Below are 22,944 nucleotides of genomic sequence, written 5' to 3' on the forward strand. Positions count from 1 at the left end.
AAAAAGTAAAATATAATTAAAACATATACTAACTAGAATGCGAAGAATTAAGAATCAATTCTGGTAAAAGATCTGATAAAGTATACTCTAACGAAGTCATACCTGGCGGATCCATAAAATCAAAATGGACCAAATCATCAATACCCAGTTTCTTCAACTGTAATACAACTGATCCTAAATTAGAACGCAAAATTTCAGGATAGGTGTTATCCTAGTAAACAAAAACAAAAACATGTTGAATGTTCCTTAATCATCTTGCTCCTCTAAAGGACCCCTATCTGCCCCCTGCCTCCCTGACCATTTACTTTGTGTAAATGCCTCAGAACAGCAAAACACGTGGGGGTTACTCTAAGCAAACACTTTGCTCCAACATTTCCAGTGTTTAAAGTGTTTCAGGCCACTCGACTTAGAACTGCTAAAACAAGTTACATTGGTAGGTTACATTTTGTTCAGGGTAGAACTAATAACCCTATGGTCCTAAAATGCAAGATGAAGAAAAACTATGTATTTCTTTACAATTGAAGTAAACCTTCCAGGCCTATGGAAAGAACACGCGACAGCCCATACCTGCATTTCCGTTTTATAAGCTTTCTCTGTGTAAAGTCTGAAGCACTTCCCTGGTCTGGTACGTCCAGCTCGACCAGCCCTTTGTTGAGCTGAAGCTTTACTAATGGCTGTCACCAAGAGGGACTCAACTCTGATTCGTGGATTGTATACCTATTTGAAATGTGAAAACACATAAAAGAATCTTTCTTTAAACACAAAACTACGATCCAACAGAAACACCCAAAGCCTGTAGTTACTTCCAAAACAAAGTAGTACCAGCAGATGATGTAAGGGCTACGTCACTGGACTCCCATGTAGTCGACTGTGGTTCAATTCCCAGACTCCAGTGGCTTAAACTCATGCTGGGTGCGTGTGCGCCCAAGATCCTGAGAAGGGATTGCGCTGGGCTACCCCCCCACCAAGGAGGGTGATTTATCACTTTCTGTCTCTTTGACTCTGTCTTTCTGGAGAGCGCACACGCCCTATAGCAAACAAACAAACAAACAAAAAAACCCAAGAAAAAAACAAACAAAAAAACCCCCCACAAAGTAGGGACCAGCAGTTAGCGTAATGGCTATGTTGCTGAACTCTCATGTAGCCGACCACAGTTCGAGTCCTGGACCCAGTAGATTAAACTCATGCCGGGCGCGTGTGCATGTGTGCCCCAGATCCCCAGAGGACAATGACGGAGGAGAAGGGATTGCGACATGGCCATCCACCCTGGGGGGTGATTTCTCGCTTTCTGTCTCTTTCTGGAGAGTGCACGCAAAAACCTCTCAAAAAACAAAAACAAAAACACTCCTACACATAGTAGTACTGATGACCCACTATAACTTGTACATTAGAGTTCTAATCCTAAGCCTTCTTCAGGCACCTCATCCCATCACTCTGAAAGAGTGAAGTTAACATGAGGAAGTTCTCACTTAACATATTGATGGCTTAATAACCTTTACTCTTCCTGACTTAGAATAATTTAAGTTCGACCAATTTTACCTTGTGCACCTTGCCATTTTATGTTAGACAGTTAAGAAATTCGCCTGAAAAGGAACTTGCAAGGTTAATATCTGATCTTTAGAGTGGACTCCAAGAAAACATTTTAAATCCAGTCCGTAAGTAGTCAACAGTTATGTAATTTCAGTTTAAGGGGAAAGTTTTCTACCAATAATGTGACAAGGCCTATAACATATAATCAACTCATCTAAAGGGGGTTTGAAGAATAAATATACAGACTATTTACTGAGTAGACAATTCATTTGTGAAAACCAATATCCAGCACTGTTAAACAGAAGTAACAGTGCTTTCCCAAGTTGTGTGTGTGAAGGGGGGGAAGGGAGGGAGGGAGAGGTTGGCAAGTGGTGTGGTGGTTAAGGCGCTGGACTCCCACATGGCCGAATGAGGTTCAAGTCCCAGTGCTGGCGGCTTGCTTTCTCACTTCCCCTCTCTCTGATCAAGGTGAAAAATTAAATAATAAATTAAATAATTCTTAAAAAAAAAAAAAAGAAAGAAAAATCGATACACAGCAGGAAGACTGCCAATGTTACTCTGAAGGGATGCCTCTTTTACAATATCCAACTAAATCACTAAAATATGTACCTTTTGTTTTGCAAATCCAGGATCAATCACAAACACCACACCGTCTATTGTTAAAGATGTCTCTGCAATGTTAGTGGACACAACTACCTGTTGATAAAGGGAATATATAAATTACACTCACATGACAACAAAATCACCCATTAACTTTAACACAAAGAACTTCAAACTAGTAAATAAACTAGAAATGACGTTTGATCAATAGCCAGTAATTCAGAGACACAGTTTAGGGATTCAAAATTCCATTTAGCTCCAAGTAGCAACTTCCTTTCACAAGAGAGCCGTTATTCCAGGTTATTATTTTTCTCCCCACTTTCTGGGGCTGGGGTAGGGGGAGATAAACAGGTATCCTTGACAGTCTCACATCACAGTCCTTGCACCATGGCTACCTAATCAGCTAGGACTGCAGGCACACAACTGTACCCACCATGGTCAGAAGGCCCAGGAAGAAACCTAAGCCTCCCAGGTGCTGACACGATTAGCGCAAACAAGGCTAGGCCCACACTGCATTTTTATTATTCGAGTAGAAGTACAGCATCAAAAGAAAAATATTGATAAGGCAACACAAGCAGGTTACAGGATGTCTCAGACGGAACACTCTTTAACCCACATTCAAACGTCATAAAACAAGCATATCTTTCAATGTTTTTGGAAAATATCTACAAAGGAAAACTTCCTATTTATAGCACCAAAACTCAGCATTTAAAATAAAAAGGTACACAGAGAAAAAGCTCAAGTTACAATCCAATAAGAACTGGCAGACTGTCAGAATAAAATGTAGTTTTGGAAAGTGTACAGTCTCAGAGGAATGCGGTATGTTACTACACACAAAGCAACAATACATGTTTTATTGGCAAGAAATGAGGTCTAAAACAGTAACAACTAATATGATAGCTTGTTTTTCTATGCCTACCCGTTACTGCATTTTAAACGTGTTTTAGGAAACTGGTTAAAGATTTTGAAATATTATGCTATATATAATTTTTTCCTTTTACACAATGGGAAACAGGTATTCCTCAACGGTATTTTTGCCTAGGATATCTTACTTTTGTCACCAAGAGGGACTCAACTCTGATTCGTGGATTGTATACCTATTTGAAATGTGAAAACAAATAAAAGAATCTTTCTTTAAACACAAAACTACGATCCAACAGAAACACCCAAAGCCTGTAGTTACTTCCAAAACAAAGTAGTACCAGCAGATGATGTAAGGGCTACGTCACTGGACTCCCATGTAGTCGACTGTGGTTCAATTCCCAGACTCCAGTGGCTTAAACTCATGCTGGGTGCGTGTGCGCCCAAGATCCTGAGAAGGGATTGCGCTGGGCTACCCCCCCACCAAGGAGGGTGATTTATCACTTTCTGTCTCTTTGACTCTGTCTTTCTGGAGAGCGCACACGCCCTATAGCAAACAAACAAACAAACAAAAAAACCCAAGAAAAAAACAAACAAAAAAACCCCCCACAAAGTAGGGACCAGCAGTTAGCGTAATGGCTATGTTGCTGAACTCTCATGTAGCCGACCACAGTTCGAGTCCTGGACCCAGTAGATTAAACTCATGCCGGGCGCGTGTGCATGTGTGCCCCAGATCCCCAGAGGACAATGACGGAGGAGAAGGGATTGCGACATGGCCATCCACCCTGGGGGGTGATTTCTCGCTTTCTGTCTCTTTCTGGAGAGTGCACGCAAAAACCTCTCAAAAAACAAAAACAAAAACACTCCTACACATAGTAGTACTGATGACCCACTATAACTTGTACATTAGAGTTCTAATCCTAAGCCTTCTTCAGGCACCTCATCCCATCACTCTGAAAGAGTGAAGTTAACATGAGGAAGTTCTCACTTAACATATTGATGGCTTAATAACCTTTACTCTTCCTGACTTAGAATAATTTAAGTTCGACCAATTTTACCTTGTGCACCTTGCCATTTTATGTTAGACAGTTAAGAAATTCGCCTGAAAAGGAACTTGCAAGGTTAATATCTGATCTTTAGAGTGGACTCCAAGAAAACATTTTAAATCCAGTCCGTAAGTAGTCAACAGTTATGTAATTTCAGTTTAAGGGGAAAGTTTTCTACCAATAATGTGACAAGGCCTATAACATATAATCAACTCATCTAAAGGGGGTTTGAAGAATAAATATACAGACTATTTACTGAGTAGACAATTCATTTGTGAAAACCAATATCCAGCACTGTTAAACAGAAGTAACAGTGCTTTCCCAAGTTGTGTGTGTGAAGGGGGGGAAGGGAGGGAGGGAGAGGTTGGCAAGTGGTGTGGTGGTTAAGGCGCTGGACTCCCACATGGCCGAATGAGGTTCAAGTCCCAGTGCTGGCGGCTTGCTTTCTCACTTCCCCTCTCTCTGATCAAGGTGAAAAATTAAATAATAAATTAAATAATTCTTAAAAAAAAAAAAAAGAAAGAAAAATCGATACACAGCAGGAAGACTGCCAATGTTACTCTGAAGGGATGCCTCTTTTACAATATCCAACTAAATCACTAAAATATGTACCTTTTGTTTTGCAAATCCAGGATCAATCACAAACACCACACCGTCTATTGTTAAAGATGTCTCTGCAATGTTAGTGGACACAACTACCTGTTGATAAAGGGAATATATAAATTACACTCACATGACAACAAAATCACCCATTAACTTTAACACAAAGAACTTCAAACTAGTAAATAAACTAGAAATGACGTTTGATCAATAGCCAGTAATTCAGAGACACAGTTTAGGGATTCAAAATTCCATTTAGCTCCAAGTAGCAACTTCCTTTCACAAGAGAGCCGTTATTCCAGGTTATTATTTTTCTCCCCACTTTCTGGGGCTGGGGTAGGGGGAGATAAACAGGTATCCTTGACAGTCTCACATCACAGTCCTTGCACCATGGCTACCTAATCAGCTAGGACTGCAGGCACACAACTGTACCCACCATGGTCAGAAGGCCCAGGAAGAAACCTAAGCCTCCCAGGTGCTGACACGATTAGCGCAAACAAGGCTAGGCCCACACTGCATTTTTATTATTCGAGTAGAAGTACAGCATCAAAAGAAAAATATTGATAAGGCAACACAAGCAGGTTACAGGATGTCTCAGACGGAACACTCTTTAACCCACATTCAAACGTCATAAAACAAGCATATCTTTCAATGTTTTTGGAAAATATCTACAAAGGAAAACTTCCTATTTATAGCACCAAAACTCAGCATTTAAAATAAAAAGGTACACAGAGAAAAAGCTCAAGTTACAATCCAATAAGAACTGGCAGACTGTCAGAATAAAATGTAGTTTTGGAAAGTGTACAGTCTCAGAGGAATGCGGTATGTTACTACACACAAAGCAACAATACATGTTTTATTGGCAAGAAATGAGGTCTAAAACAGTAACAACTAATATGATAGCTTGTTTTTCTATGCCTACCCGTTACTGCATTTTAAACGTGTTTTAGGAAACTGGTTAAAGATTTTGAAATATTATGCTATATATAATTTTTTCCTTTTACACAATGGGAAACAGGTATTCCTCAACGGTATTTTTGCCTAGGATATCTTACTTTCAGGAATAGATTACTAACACTGAGTTGAAGATGCCCGTATATGCAAGAAGTGGACAAAGAAAATGAATCACATATTGTCTGCTCTTACAGCTTTTACAGTTTGTAAAATAACAGACATGGACAGAAAGTATACTGACACCAAAGATGCACTGTGAGATTCAAGGGTTCACTTCCACAGCACAGACAAGAAAAGCCCTTACTGAGAATATGGCATTTAAGATAGTCCATCAAAGCAAGATCTGCTCAGAAGAGAAAAGGAAACAGTACTAGCAAAAAGTTCATATAACATATCCCTTCTACAATAGAATACAAAGTGAATATGGTAAAATTTCTTGATGTGAATCAACTCTTTACAATTATTTAAAATTTAAGATTTTTTTTTTTGGAGAGGTTTTAGCTATAGGGTGTGTGTGCTCGCCAGACAGACAAGAGAGAGAGACAGAGAGACATCAGGCAAGAAATCATCCTCCCCCAGGGAGGATGGCCACACCACAATCCCTTCTCCAGGGATCTTGGGCACGCACACACACGGCTGAGTTTTAAGCCACCGGGTCTGGGACGTGAACCACGGTCGACTACATGGGAGTCCAGCAACATAGCCATTACGCTAACTGCTGGTCCCTAAAATTTAAGATTCTTCAAGTGTTTAAGAATCCCCATGTCATGATTAAATGTGTCCACTGCCAGTCAAAAGTCAACTCCCAAAATATAAATGCAAAATTAATCCTTATGATCTTGGGGGCTTTTCCCAAGGACTAAAAATAAATGAATAAAAAGCCTTAAGGCAATAAATTTTCAATACAGAACATTCTATACTGATTTATTAGTGAAGTATCCAGCACACCATAGTAACAAGGGTAGTATTGTGAAATGGTGAGGTTTATCCCGGATAAAAGGGAAAAAACTCATGTTAACAAATCCAACATAGAAATATTTCTTCGACTATCACTGGAGCTGGAAAAACAAAAGAAGAAATACAACGTATACCTACACATAACACAAAAGAACAGACAAACTTTAGCCTACTGGCTGGCCTGTAAACTCCCAAGTGCAAGGCAGTAGTGCTGTATGAGAGGCAAGATTTTTGCTTAACAGTGTAAGAGTATCTATATCTAGCCCAATGAGTGGAGTGTGATAGTTATCACTGCTACAATTGCAATGAGTTCATTAAAAAAGAAGATGTTGTAAAAGTTGCCTTGGAACCCAGTACTGAGTAAGACAAATCCTAAGCTTGTTCTAGATGTAAATGCAGCACTATTAGGAACCAATCAGGAGACAAGGCAATCCTGAATTGTCAACATGCATATTACTAGTAAAAATCAACCATTACAAGCTTTCTAGACACACTTCAGAATAAGCATTCCAAAAACCTTAAAGACTATTTAAACCTCACTATTTCTGGCAAATAATCCAAAATATAGAATAGGTCCTACAGTAACAAGTTTGGAACAAGCACCAAAAGAATCTCCTTTTCCTCAGTGTCCATCCTCCTCCTAATGGGACCCACCTTGGCTTAGTTCAGTAATTCCTCTTCAAAAGAGAACTCAAGAGTAGTTGGGTTACCTTATTTCAATACTATCTGGACGTAATAATGCCTTTAGGTTAAATTAGTTGACATTTTTATTCCCCAGGGAAGTCTATGGGGATTCTCTAATTAAATGACATTAACTTGCTTGCTTTTAAATGTCTCAGGTACCACAGTAAACCATCTTCAGATCACAGATTATTGAGCCTATCTTTACAACTACAGAACCATCTCTAAAGGGCCAAGTTCTTTTTTACTGAGCAATGTAGGCCAAGTCATAATAGTAAGCTGTAGAATAAACTACAGAAAAAGTAGTTATTTGTATGAACAAGATTAATTAAAAGAAAAGATTTCATTTTATATGTTAGTCCAAAGACAAGGCCTCACCACATCATGATCCTCCTGCCTCTATCTCCAAGAATTTCTGGGATTACAGTTTCAAGTCACTGCCCCTGGCCTTTAGACTGCACAAGGACTCAAACCCAGGTCTCCTATCTGTTCTCAGTCTGCGAAGCAGAGGGTCTTCGTAGCTCATACCACTGTGCCTGGGCCAAAAACTAAGTATTTTAAATCAAAGAAAAATTGCTGGATTTTTACTAACGCCAATGCAATAAAAAAAAAAAATCTGAAGTCATAGTCAAAAGAGGCACAGAAATGATTTACCAAGGGGTAAACTTAATGTATGCAAAAGGCTACTGTAGTCAAATACCTGAATAAACTTCCAATCTACCCTTATATTAACACATGTATTGTGTTGTCAACCATTCTAATGGTTAAAAACTTGAAATAGTTCACCATTAGTGCCCTTAACAAGCGGACCTAAAAAGAACCCAGTAAGTATTTGTAAAGGTAATGCTAACTGAAGTATGCATATGGGCTATGCTGTGATGGCTTCTGGTACATCAGGGAGGCTGACGCTGACTACACAGGAGGCCCAGGGTGAGTTCCCAGGCCAAGGTAAACAGGCAGGGCGAAGTTGTACATGCCTGTCCTCCAAGGTGGGAGGCTAAGACAGGAAGACTCTGTAATGGGGAGATCCTGCGAAAAGCAGTCATTAAGTACTCACATGCCCATAAAACTTAACCTTTAATATAGCCTACACTTTACAACTTTAATACTAAGTTGCTGTTCCATTTGTACCACCACAATCAGCTTACAAAACTGACTCTATATAAACTAATAGAATGAGAAGATAAAAAGGCACTAATTTACAGAAGGTACTCAAATACAGTTGTACAGAATTACAACTGCATAGAATTTAAAATTTGTTATTATTCTTTGTTCAAAAAGCCTCAATATTTTTATTTAAATCTATCCTATGATAGCTTCTATCCTTCTATCAGAACAAACAATTTTAACAAAAATTGAATCTGATTGTGTTTTGTTTTTCACAATTAGAAGCAGACAATAAATCTCTTCACTGTTCCTATGTAATCTTAAATTAACTGTGATCATAATCAGTAACAGGGAGCACTTTTGAATGAAAACTCCATTCTAGCAACTGGCACCGTAACTGTGTAATTAGTGACAGCACAATCAAGCTTTAGCCCTCCATTCTTCACTTCTAAAATAGAAACACGACATCATGAAAGTTGCAGCATTATTTTAATAAAATAGGAATCAGCACCTGAATGTGGTTCTCGCTGCTCCAGTACCCACTCACTTTCCCTCACATAACCTGTATGCACCTTAATTCTCACCCACCCTTCCCCGTCCCCACAATCCCACCAGTCCTTTGGCTTCTAAGTGGTCTACCAAGCCTTGGGCCTGACAGTCCCTTGTGCATCTTGTCTGCTAGTGTTTGGCTGGAGCACATTTCAGCTGTTTCAGGGTTTCAGCTGGCATCCCCATCTGAGTCCACAGAGCTGGCCTGACCAGCATTAAAAATACATGACCACTTGGCCATCTGCCCTCTTTCTTTGTCTTTCAGAGACTGGGGGCTCTAGGTATGCTGCCTAAGCTGCCCTCCAACTCTGGATGCTCCTGCGTCAGCCTGCTGAGTAGCTGGGAAAACAGGTGTGAGCCACTGATCCCCCTTTCTTACCGGCCCTAACCGATCTTCCATTTGCTGTGGAGGGACCAAGTAGCGAGAGATTTGAGAAACCAGTACATGTTCTTACCCTAGTGCCAAAAGACATGCAGAACTATACCTCAAGACATGTTTGTACTATTTACTTTGGAAATGGAAATTAGTTTTTGCATATAACCCCAATCTCGACTGTCCACAATTCAGCCTTATATAAGCACACAGTTTGGTATCTCCCAAACAATTCTTTCAGAAATGTTTACAAAGACTATTTCTAGTGTCACCTTTCTTCCAATTGCACCATTCTGTTTTTTTGGAGGCGGAGGCTCAAAAATACGCTGCTGCTGCTGAGGTGGAAGAGTGGAGTATAATGGAATGATTTTAATGTCACCGACTTCGGGGCCCAAATCATCAACTTCACGCTTTATTCTCTTACAGGCTTCATCAATTTCCTATAAAATAAAATTTCAAGTTTGAAAATAAAATACTAAAAATTTTAGATATTTATCAGAAACTAACTTTTATGCAGTTATTTTATGTACATAATGTGCTTGCATTTCTCAGATACTCTTACTAAAATACAGTAACCAAAACTAATTTAGCAAATTTCAGAGAGGATTTCCTAAACAATCAAGGAACTTTGATTTCTTTATTTAAATGAATATGTAACTGCCCTATTTGTATTCTATATCCTCTTCCTTAGAGTCAGATTTCCTAATTAATTCTCAACAAATTGTACTAAAATTGAAATTTCTCACCCAGGAATATTTAACTGCACTCATGACCTTTTCAATTTTCACAATCTAAAAGAAATTGATGTGCTAGATATTTTAAATAAGCCAATTACGCTTTAATGTCACGTATCACTAATGCAATTATATGGAAGATTTGCTTCATTGTGCCTAATGAGAACAAACACCTTTACAGTATCAACAGATATTTAAGAACTAGGCTAACCCAAATATCTTAAAGCAGCTTTAAAAATTTCCCTGCCAAACTATTACGATACATCTGCATTTAAATCAAAGTTAAAAGAGAAGACATAATGAACTCTGGGAGAAAGATAGCAGCTCCGGAGCGGCAAGGGACTTAAAAATGGAGGGTCGGAGGGGAGGCACACGATGGTCATGTATTCTGAATTTTATTGAAACATTGATTAAATCAGGAAGTATGTCAAAGAGCCTGCTAAATATTAGGCAGCCTGTCCAGTGGGTGACCCAGTAAGAAACGCTCCTCATCAACAAATTATTTTCTCAAAACAAAACAAAAAAATGATACAAAAGGATGGCCCCAATCTCAGGTCAAAAAAAGTCATGTTTCTTTCTTTCATGTGAGTGACACACGCAGAAAGACAAGCACCGCTGACAGTCTCAAACAGACCCTTCCCATCCTTCCCGGTAAGCCAGATACCGTTAAGAATCATCCTGAAGAAATCCAGGGATTAAAAAAAAATTACTCAACATTTATAGTTCTTAATTCAAAAGCATTTGCTCAAATATTATACAGCAAGCAAACCTGTTCAGAACCTGAGCCTAAATAAGTGTTTACGTTCTATGAGGCTAGCAGGTGATATGCAGTTAAGGTGCTGGACGCCCACGTGGCTGACTGCAGCCTGAATTAGGATCTAGGGACGTGAAACTCATGCCAGCCACGTGTGCATGCATGCTCAAAATCCTAAGAGGAGAATGGAGAAGGAATTGCAATGTGGTCCTCCACGCCCCCACTCCCGGGTGTGCATGTGCGTATGTATGCGCGTGATTTCCCATTTTCTGTCTCTCTGGCTAGCACACACGCCTTACAGCAAAAATCTCCCCCTTCAGCCTCCCCCAAAAGTTTACATTCTAGTGGAAGGTGATCAAACAGCAGACCTTAAAGGGGTTTTAGGGTGCTAGATGCCTACATGGCTGGTAAGTGCTCAAAACCTGGACACAGTGACTTAAAATGCAAGGGAGTGGGAGGAGCAGTTAGCACAGTGGTTAAGGTACTATACTCCCACATGGCCAACTGCCGATCAAGGCCTGGACCCAGTAGCTTGAAATTCATACCAAGCATTGTGTGTGCGTGCCTGCCCAAGATCCCAAAGGAGAACAGAAGAGAAGGGATGGCAGCATGGCCAAGCCCCCGCCCCAGGGTGTGAGGGGTTGAGTCTCACTTCCTGTCTCTCTGGCAAACACATGCACCCTTAGTAATGAGCACATGTGCATGCCCCTAAATCCCAAGACGAGAATGAAGAAGGGATTGTGTGATAGCCTTTCCCCTGGGGGTGATTTCTTACTTTCCCTCTCTGTCTCTGTGAGTGCATATGCCCTATGGCAAAAACCTAAAAACAGATCTTTGACAGTGAAAGAAACTATGGCAACTTCCCACAACTATTTAAGGGGTCATAAGTGTACTATCATCACACTGGCTAAAAAATTCCTCCAAAGTTATGACCCTTAAACAGAAGGAAATATACAAATAGCCTGAGGAGCTTGTTAAAGATTCAGAGTTCTGCATTTTACCAATTTTGCCTTTTCAGTAAGTGTAGAATAGAACAATCTGTTTTGAGGCCTGCTGGTGCCGTAGTGGTGAAGGTGGCTGAATCCCACATAGGCCACTGTGTGATTTCAGTCCCAGGCCCAGTGGCTTGAAAAAGATGCAAGGCACGTGTAAATGAATGTCAAAAATCCCAAAAGGGAGACATGGACAAGGGATCGCAGCGTGACCATTCCCCATGCAGGGTGCTTTCCCACTTTCCCTCTCCTTCTCACTCTGTTCCTCTCTGGCAGAAACCTGCCCTTTGGCAAATGTGCCAAAAATAGAAATCTTTGCTTTAACAACTTCTCTTTCCTCAGGCAGACAATCCACTGTTCACGCGTGGAAACGTGTTCAGAGCTAGAATCAGACCTGTTACTGTAGAGTGCCAAAAAATTCTAGGCTATGTACCCATACACCATCTATGCTGCATAAGCTTTTTTATTTAAGTTCACAGTCCTTTAAAAATGGAAAAGCAACTTGTAACTAGCAGGTCATACACAGCCAACAAGTAAGTTAGCACATGTAGCACATGTACACTAAAAATGAAAGATTTAGCCCCCTCAGACTAATCACACTTCAGTATTCAAAGCCTGATGTTGCTAGTGGCTACCACACTGAACAGCAGATAGAGAGTATTTCCAGCACTGTAGAACATGACTAAGGCGAGCACGCTCTAAAATCTTATCACTCCATTCTTCAGAAGCATTAACATGACCCACATGCTTCTTAGAAATGTAGACTTTTAGGCCTTACCATGACCCAATGAATTAGAATCTGCAAGTTTTCTAGTGATCTGCAGATACATAAGCTGCATAAACACATTCTAGAAAATTCACAAAGCCGATTAGAGCAGAAGAAAAGTTCTAAGAAACCCTTTTGAAAGGTAGTCTAAAGCTCTGTTTTATCCAAACACCTCTAGTAACCTTAGGTGACCACCCAACATCTATGAATGCCCTGTTGGAAACGAATTTAGAAAATGCAACACCTGAGAATAAAATTTGTATCCGAAACTGAGGTAAATTCTAAGAGTATATATATAAAACAGCCTGTGCATTTTAGATATTAAGACAATCAGGTTGAAGAAAACTTTAAACACAGGGACAAGAGACTATATACATCAAGCTACTCAATTTAAACTTGCCGAGCAACAGAAATGACTTATCAAAGACTAAATAAGGAAGCAAACAATGATACCTCTTGACCAGTTAAGAATAGCAGAAGGTCTCCCTCCTCCTCTTCACACATATGAATTTGGATCACTGTTCGAATTGCTGCTTCAAGATAATCTCTCTCTGGCTCTGGTGTATAAAAGATCTCGACAGGATGTGTACGCCCAGGAATAGTTAAAAGAGGACAGTTGTCAAAGTAAATCTGGAATTTTCCTGCATCTAGGGTAGCGCTCATAACTATAACCTGAAAGAAAACAAAGAATTACTTAAATTTGTCCTCATGGTCTTTTACATTTTTTTTTAAAAGTAGAGCACAGTAATATTTACTATTCTATCCTGCGCCCTCTCTTGGCTATAAAGAAGCAAATGACCATCATCAAATACAGAAAGGTTGCGTTCAGTTATTTACATGTACAAAACTTTATAAATAAACCTAGCATTCAATAAATAAGTAAACTGCAATATAACCCGAAGAAACAATACTTTAAAAACTGAACTTGACAAATTTATCTATGTGAAAGGATTGGTAAAAGACAGTATTAGTATACAGTACGATTACTGCTACATTATTAAAATAAACCTTTGGACATAAGGAACAAGAAAATGCATCAATAGACAATCTGTAAGTGGGTTTCCTTCTTACAAACCATCTCTGATGAGAAACTTCTCTGAAAAATTCCTGAGGTGAGTAAGTCTCTTATACTGCTATGTAAAGTTACAGCTACAGAAGGTTATGCAGGTGCAGGACCACAACTGTGCAGTCACCCTCCCTCCACGTAAATGACTTCTATGACTTGGGAAAATTTAAACAGAGAGCTCCCTCCTAAAACATCTCCTACTAGTTATTAATCTCTACTTCAAATCGAGTATCTCCCTAAAACCTCGATGGCTCATTACGTCATATCAGTGACAGTGCTCATACAGTTCTTTAGTATATTCAATAGCTTAACTAATTTTTATAAGCAAAAACATACTCAGACCTCAATTTGTTTAAGACTCAAGATTCTGACCAGTATAAAATCCTTCTGTAACACACACCACCAAGGGATGAGTCTATGTTCCAATAAACATGCAACACATATGCAACAAAGCAAAAACGGTAACTTCATAAATGTTGTGGAGCAAACATGTCAGGAACTATGGTCAGTTTTAGGCACTTAGTGAACACTGGCCAAGGTACAAATGATGCAGGAGGAGGGAAAAGCAAGGCACCAGGGCGAGCCAATGCATCTCTGAGGAGCGGGCTGTCCTGGCTGTGTATAGACAGTACAGGGGGATGATTCTGTTAGAATAAGGACATGGACCTAAGGGACGAAGATTTTTTACAATTTTAGTTTATTTCTATAACAGTGACAGAGAGGCAGGACTCCAACAAGGTTCTGATGACGTGATCAACCCCAGTCTTTGACCACCCTGGATCAAGGACAAGAGCATGCCTGGCATACTTGTCTCTACAAGGCTATGGATTGGAACTACGGCGGTGTCCACGTGGGGCTGCCTTAGTGTCATGTTTTCCTGCTGTGCCATCTGACTGATCATTAAACAGGAAGACTCTGTGCTCAATGAAGGGTAGGGTAAACAGCACAGTTTAAAAATACATACGTTATTGGACCATACAAGAAAATTTTACTTAAAATTACATTTCTTAATGACGACATAGTGAAGTATTACTGGGTAGGAAACGGAAACACAAGCGCTCTGAGCACTTGCGCCTTGCTTCTGTCCCAGGTGACTTCTTTATAGCTCATCAGTGATCAGCATGTGTTCTCCATTTTCATGGACACACGCTTGAAAAAAATGTACTAGACGTGTAAAAGAAAATGATTTTACCTTTAAATCTGATCTCTGTCTTACAACCTCCTTCAGAACGCCCATGAGGATGTCTGTAGCCAGTGTCCTTTCATGAGCCTCATCAAGGATTATTACACCATACCGCTCCAGGAGGGGGTCATTCATAGCTTCGCGGAGTAACATCCCATCAGTCATATACCTATATTCACAAAGAACACATTTAAGGTTCATTCAGAGTAGTTTAAATCTTAAACTCCATGACATAAAAAGCAAAACAAAAAAAACGCACAAAACAAAAAATGTCTTCATTTCACAATTAGGAAATTATACTTTAAGAAAATTTTGTGAGAAAATCAAACTATATACATCATCAAACGTGTCAAATACAAATATAATGCAGAGATGTACTGAGAAAACAAGATATTCCTGATACAGAATATCATGATCACATGGCTTCACAAAAGTGGCACAACAAAACTTATCTGAATAAATGCTTTTAATCGCCAGAGGGTGGGCATGTACACTTGCCACAGAGAGGGAGAGATGCAGAAAGAGAGGAGAGAGCAAGTCCCCATGAGGCATGGTCATGCTTCAATCTTTACTTCGACATTTTAAAAAACAGGTTTTTTTGCTTTAGGGCAACCTGTGCTCCCTGAGAGACAGAGATAGTGAGAGAGCATGTGAGAAATCACCCTCTAGGGGCATGGCCATGCCTCAATCCCTTCTTCTGCTGAGACTTGGGGGGACACACACATGCACCTGGCATGATTTTACATCCGGGACTCAAACTGCAGTAGGTCATGTTTGAGTCCAGTGATATAACCACTATGCCACCTGCTGGCCCCCAATCCTCCATTTCGTTATCCTGGCAGCACCTGGGGCACACATGAATGCACACGCACATGCCGCGTATGGTTTTCAAGCAATTAGGGCCGAAAGTCAAACCATGGTCAGGCATGTGTGATCCAGTTCCCTTAACCATTAAGCCCACTGAGCCAGACCATTTCTTTCAAAATGTTCAGGGCCAGGTGAAGTCCCAAGCCTGGTGGCTTGAAAAACGTGCCAGGTGCATGCATGTGCATACCCATACCCATGGGTGCTTTCTCACTTTCTGTCCGACTCTTTCTTAGGAGAGCATACAAGAGAGACAGAGACAGAGAGAGACAGACAGACAGACAGACAAAGGAAAAAAAAGCTAAAAGCAAGCTCTTGGTTCCAAAGGACTAACAGCATAAATCTACCGCCACCCCATTAAATGTCCTTTTTTTTTTTTGAGAGGTTTTCACTGTAAGGCGCGTGCACTCACCAGACAGACAGAGAGAGACATAGAGACAGAAAGCGAGAAATCACCCCTCAGGGGGGATGGTCACGCCGCAATCCCTTCTCCTCCATTCTCCTCTTGGGATCTTGGGCACGCACGCACATGCGCCCAGCGTGAGTTTTAAGCCACCGGGTCCGGGACGCGAATCGCGGTCGACTACGTGGGAGTCCAGCGACATAGCCATTACGCTAACTGCTGGTTCCCTAAATGTCCTTTTTAAAAAAGCACAAGAGCAATTCATTCACAAAAGCACTGGGACAGAAGAGTAGCAACCGCACCATAGAAAAGCCAGTAGATAAATGGAAGACAGAAGGTAAAGGACAACAGACTGATCAATGAACCAAAGAGAGGAAAACCAAGCTCAGGTAGCTCAAGAGAAGGCATCCAACAATACGAAACCTGGTCATCACAGGAATGTGACCGTGCGCATTCACTAAGGATACAAGTGTCCAGAGCAAGCACAGGGCTGCCCAAACACTGTCCAGGTCTCCTATCCAATTCACTCTGGTTGCTGCAGTCACTGATATAAAGCCATCCTCAGTTTGCCACCCAGACAAAGCACAGTATGCCTTTAAATGCTGAAGTCACAGCTCATTCAGTTAAATAAAAAGTTCAAGATCTTATCTATGGATTTGAAGCAGAATAAAAACCTGAAGTCATCATTTATGACTTCACCATTCTGGCGCTTTTTCATGATTAGTCTAACCTAATCTTCCATAGACTGCCTTGTTATTTTTAGCTAATGCCATCTGTTAGAACAGTAAGTTCAACAAACTGACAGTGTACAACAGAAGAGAATCCTTTATTTCAACCAATGTCGATTCTAAATTTAATAAGACTTTTGGCAAACAAATCTATCTTTACCCCACTTAATTATGTTTCTTCTTTGATCATACTTTAAAAAATAAATTAAAAATAAACTATACCTTTTGAACCAAGAACAGTATCAGCAGCAAGATTATTTTATGTAAGAGTATGAAAGAACACTGTCAATTAAACTATGACTCAATGCCTTCACAGTCCAGCATAGTGCATGAATCGGCGACACCACTGCCTCTAGTTGCTTCCATATTTCTTTGATATATCCCACAACATTTGGCAATTTTCCCTGTCTTCAGATGCATTACTGACATGACAGGCCATCTTCTTACATATTGTCTCAGTAGCAAAACATAACACAGTTTTATTCACTTGTGGGAACTTCAGTTTCAGAGCTCATGTGTTGCTCTGCAAGTAAAAAACATACTCAACAAAGAAAAACCCTGCTTGCTCTTCCAATCACAGTATTTGCTCAAATACTATCAAGTTTATACCCCACTGCTCCAGTACCCCAAGGGGGAGGGTACTGCAACCCCCTTCTCCTTCATTATCCTCTCAAGAACTTTTTGGCACCCAAGCATGCACACATGCCCAATGTGTTTTTCAGGCTAGTACTTGACCCACAGTCAGCCATGTAGGATCCAGCCACTTTACCCACCAACATTAACTTAACGAGCTAACAGGTGGCTCGGTGGCTGAGGTGCTAGACTCCAGTTTGAGTCCTAGACCTGGCAGCTTGCTCTCTCACTTTCGCTCTCTTACTTTCTGTCTCTCTCTAGTCTAATTATTTAAAAAATAAAATAAAATAAAATAAAAAACGGGCCAGCAGATAGTGTCGTAGTTACATTGATGGACTCCCACATGGCCGATCACAGTTTGGGTCCTGGACCTGGTGGCTTAAAAATCATGCTGGGTGCATGTGTGTGAGTTCTAAAGATCCCAAGAAGAGAAGAGATTGTGGTGTAGCCACCACTCCCCACCCAAGGGTGATTTCTCATTTTCCCTGTCACACATGCCCTGTGGCAAAACATCTTTAAAAATAATTCAACAATTCTTTTTGTAAAAAATTAATCACCACTCAGTAATCCAATTCCAAGAGATGCTACAATTAAGTGTCTCTTGCACCACTGGTTAATATAGGCACTAGCTATTTGTGCAGAAGAAAATTTCAAGAAAAACTTTTTTTTTTTTTTTGAGAGGTTTTTCACTATAGGGCGCGTGCGCTCGCCAGACAGAGAGAGAGAGACAGAGAGACAGAAAGCGAGAAATCCCCCCCCAGGGGGGATGGCCACGCCGCAATCCCTTCTCCTCCATTCTCCTCTTGGGATCTTGGGCACACACGCACACGCGCCCGGCGTGGGTTTTAAGCCACCGGGTCCGGGACGCGAACTGCGGTCGACTACGTGGGAGTCCAGCGACATAGCCATTACGCTAACTGCTGGTTCCCAAGAAAAACTTTATTTTTGGAGAAGTTTTTGCTACAGGGCGGGTGCGCTCGCCAGACAGACAGACAGAGACAGAGAGACAGAAAGCGAGAAATCACCCCCCAGGGGGGATGGCCACGCCGCAATCCCTTCTCCTCCATTCTCCTCTTGGGATCTTGGGCACACACGCACACGCGCCCGGCTACATGGGAGTTCAGCGACAACAGCCATTACGCTAACTGCTGGTCCTAAAAATATAAAATTTAACTCTGCATGATCCAAATAAATCTCTGTATTTGCTCTGAAGGTATCTAAAATTAATGACTGGCTTTGTTTAATTCAAGTAATTAAATTCACTGCTCCCATTTATTAAAAAAAAAAAAAAACCTTTATATACACAGAGAATTATCCATACATGGAGCAGTGAGGAATAAGGATGAAAGAGAAGAATAAAAGATACAGTAGTTAAAAACACTTGCTACAAGACAAACTTGGTTTAATTCCTGTTTTGCTATTGGTATCTGACCTTGGACATGATTCCCAATTCTCTAATGCTTCATTTGTAAAATATAAATAGGTTGAAAATTATTTCAATCAAATGAATTGTACAATATGCACATAAATTAGCAAACTTAATATCTAGCACTTGGTTAAGTAGTCAACCAATGAATGCACTTTTAAAATGTCTTTCTTCAGCGGGAAATACATGAAGGAAAAGGGGAGGCAAGAATCCCAGACAGGGTCTTGACACCCCTATACACCGACCCTCAGCCAGTAAGGATCACAGGCACGTACAAGCACACCTTCCATGTACAAGGGGGCCTCAACAGACACCTGGGAGCTGTTCTGTGAGACCAGCATCAGAGCTTCCCATTACCACTGTGTCACTGACGAGTCCTCCACACAACCAATAAATCCTGGGGGCAGTCTTTTCATCTATGAAATACACTGTTTCATACACACATACACACACTTCTGTCCCTATCAGTTAGGTCAAAACAGTTGGCATGAAACTAACAAACTGTAAGCATAAGAAAGTCTAAGAGGAAAGTTTGAAATATTCATGGAAATGGAATAAAAGCAGAAAATTTTTCTAGCAAAAATATTTTTTAATTCATGCATGGTTTTTTCATAACATCTATTTTTCATAAACTTTCTGAAGATCCCTCACACATACATGACCAAAATTGTATGAGTCCTGAAAACTTGGAAACAAGTCACACATACATAAAAGCTATCAAGCATGTGAGCAACTCTGGAAGACAGAAATTCTAGAATTCCAAGACTGAACTCAAAAAAGACCACCTATATATTCTATAAATATTTAAAGTTTTAGTTCCACCTAGACATTTCATAGCAAAATGGAACTTCAAACACAGGGCTCATAACCAAATATTGGTCTACTATTAACAGATCAAATGAATGTCGAGGTTTTACACTACGCCGTTTAAGGTATGACTTTTCTATTCACCACTGAGTTTTTAAGTTAACTCACTACAATCTAGTCAACTTAAACAAGTGCCTCCATTAAAGAAATGTTTACTGTCCACATTAACATGCTTAAATAAAACAAGTTTGTGTGTAGTTCTCTAAAATAATAATGGATCAACACTTCTGAAAGACACAATGATCAAAAGAAGTGTTTATTTTCTTTTTTATCAACAAGATACAGGTTGAAAATTCTATACCTGACCTCAAGTGATGGGTTGCACACAAAACATGGGTATGCAACACACAATTTATTCAGCATCCCCAAGGGAAAAAAATACTTACACTGTCCTCTTCAGCTATGATAGCACTATCTTCGCTGCCTAATGATTCAATGTACACAACTACTAATGTTTCAGGCAAGGAATTACTAAAAATATTTTTAAAAATTACCTTCTGACTATGAGCATAGGCATATACTTGAAATGTAAATCTTAAGTTGTGTTTAGATTAGGGTCCTCTCTCTAGGACATCTCATAACATATACGTAAGTACCAGAAAGCCTGAAACACTTCTGGTTCCAAGCATTGCAGATAGGGGAAATTAAACCTGTACACCGAAAGAGAGAACTACTGTGCAATAGCTATTAAATATAGCTCTCTTACCACCCAAAATGTGTGCCTGAACACCCATCTGCTATGGTCTGAATGTGCATAATTTTTAAATCACAAAGGCTCCACCTTACAGAATAGACCTCAGGGAGCTTGTCTGTCCATTCCACCATATAAAAACACAGCAGTGTCATTTATGAACCAGAAATGGGCCATCACCAGATACCTCGATCTTAGACCGTCCAGCCTTCAGAAGGGTCAGAAATACATTTCTATTTACATCTACCCAAACCAAGGCACTGTGATCAGCCCACAGAGAATGACACACCCCCCCCCACACCAATACCACAGTGAAATAAAGTAACAATCTCTAAACACGCTCACTGCGAAAGTTTACCCAACAGCTAATATTAAAAAGTTGTCACAAATTACTTCCACCCTCAAAGCAACTTCAATTAGTTCCCTATGCCACAGATTAAAAAAACGGCATAGATCACCGACTTAAATTATATTTATTTACTTAAGATAGTTACCTGCTTTAAGTGAACTAGCTACATTTGGATTCATCACTCACATTTAGCACTAAATTTTAAGAAAGTTTTGTGTATGCACCAAAATGGCTAGTACTATATTCTCAATTTAGACAGCACTATTAAGTTATGTAAAGACTTCAAATATTCCTAAGCCACGTGCACAGAAGACATTTTGATGTTTAATATTAAGGACTCCTGAAGGACAGCTTATGTACGTATAACCCCCTAGCCACAGTACAGGCGTTCAAACAACCTGTATGCACACATCAACAGCCAACACAAGATTCAGCTCTGAGTACAAACAGGCCACTGGGCACGGTAGTCAATTACTGACTCAAAATGATAACCTATGTCTAGGGAAGAATAAATGTGCTCCTGTCCTAATGACTTAGACTATAATTCCTATTACGGCTGTCCATGTTTGATATGTAGGACACTGCAGGAACTACTAGTGTAAGGTTAAGCTCAGAGCTGTAACAGTAGACATACATTTCTTTGATATCATCTCTGTAAAGCTGGAGTTCTGATAGTTGCTGTGATTAAAAAATAAAAAAACAAGGTATCGACACAAGTCAGTGTAGAAGTGAAGTAAAGGTGGTAGCATCCAATGTAATTTCAGGGTTTGAAAAACTGCTGTGTTCAACAGACACAGATACACTAGTAAATAATGGTGGTTTCTGCAACACACGTATTTGGTTTTTGGAGTCTATTTTATTCATGATGGGGAAGTGTAAGCACTGGAGATTTTTGTGGGGAAGGGAGAATATGCTCCATCTGTCTGGATAGCTCTCACTCTGTATCCCCAAATCCCTGCTCTTGCTTTCCATTACTTTCAATTCAGGACTTAAATTCCAACTTCTCTTTTCCAATCTAAAGTGAACTCCCGAATCATTCTTTCATATAAACCCCAATATTGTTTCAAATGCCTAATCACAATTTGAAATAAAATATTTACATTTTTTAAGGTTTCTGCCACAGGGTGCATATGCTTACCAAAGAGGAGACAGAGAAAAGTGAGAAATAACTCCCCAGTGGAGACGGCCATGCCACAATCCTCTCTTCTCCTGGGATTTTGGGTATGCACACACATGCACCCGACATGATTTGTAAACCGCCAGGTCTGGGACTTGAACCGCGGTAAGTCATGTGGGAGTCCAGCGCCTTAACCATTATGCCACAGGCTGGCTCGTAATATTTACAATTTTATTCCCTTTCTAGGGACAGGGACCACATTTACTTATTATTCTTTTCATTTTGCTATAGGATGTGTACATGTACTCGCCAAGATTCTGAGCATGCACATGTGCCTGTTTTGATTTCTAAGTCACTGCATTAGGGACTTAAACCACAGTCAGCCATGTGGGATCCAATGCCTTAAACTCCATGCTGCCTGCTCAGGGCCCCCACATTTACTTCTAAAGACTTTATCTAGGGATCAGCAGATGACGTAATGGTTACATTCCTGGACTCTCATGTAGTCGACCATGATTCAAGGACCTGATCTGATGGCCTAAAATTCATGCTGGGCTCGTGTGTATGCCCCAAATCCCAAGACAATGGAGAGGGAGTACGGTGTGGCCCCCCAGGGGGCAATTTCTCTTTCTGTCTCTGTCTCTCCAGCAAGCACACAAGCACACATGTCCTATAACCTATGAGAATCTCTCTTAAAAAAAAAAAAAAAGATTGCTGCGATCAGCAGTTGGCATAATGGCTATGTTGCTGGACTCCCATGTAATTGACTGTGGTTCAAGTCTCAGACCCAGTGGCTTAAACTCATGCTGGGCATGTGCGCGTGCATACCCAAGATCCTGAGAGGAGAACAGAGGAGAAGGGATTGCTGCATGGCCATCCCCCTGGGGGATGATTTCTTGCTTTCTGTCTGTCTCTCTTTCAGGAGAGCTCACGCGCCCTATAGCCAAAGACTTTCTACAAAAGAGAGAGATTGTTATTTATCAAAGAGACTTATCTTTCACTGCATAATACAATGAAGGTAGACAATTACTAGCTGAATGAATGACTTAAGCGTGTCTTCCATCAATAACTGGACTCTCAATATTAAAACATTTTTGCAGCTTAAAAAAATTA

At 40.3% G+C, this 22,944-nt stretch overlaps 1 protein-coding gene across 1 annotated transcript in view; it reads right to left on the reverse strand.

Annotated features, from left to right (window-relative positions):
- Positions 1 to 22,944, reverse strand: part of DHX15 (DEAH-box helicase 15) — a 48,269-nt gene that overhangs the window by 10,568 nt on the left and 14,757 nt on the right. The window contains exons 4-9 of the mRNA XM_006154930.2: positions 14,763 to 14,922; positions 12,958 to 13,176; positions 9,531 to 9,698; positions 4,650 to 4,736; positions 568 to 717; positions 103 to 211 (exon numbers count right to left, since the gene is read on the reverse strand). Of these exons, the coding sequence (XP_006154992.1) occupies positions 103 to 211; positions 568 to 717; positions 4,650 to 4,736; positions 9,531 to 9,698; positions 12,958 to 13,176; positions 14,763 to 14,922 (893 nt within the window). The remainder of the gene's footprint in view (positions 1 to 102; positions 212 to 567; positions 718 to 4,649; positions 4,737 to 9,530; positions 9,699 to 12,957; positions 13,177 to 14,762; positions 14,923 to 22,944) is intronic.

Source organism: Tupaia chinensis, unplaced genomic scaffold (genome assembly GCF_000334495.1).
Source record: "Tupaia chinensis unplaced genomic scaffold, TupChi_1.0 Scaffold000426_1, whole genome shotgun sequence".
Classification (NCBI taxonomy): domain Eukaryota; kingdom Metazoa; phylum Chordata; class Mammalia; order Scandentia; family Tupaiidae; genus Tupaia; species Tupaia belangeri.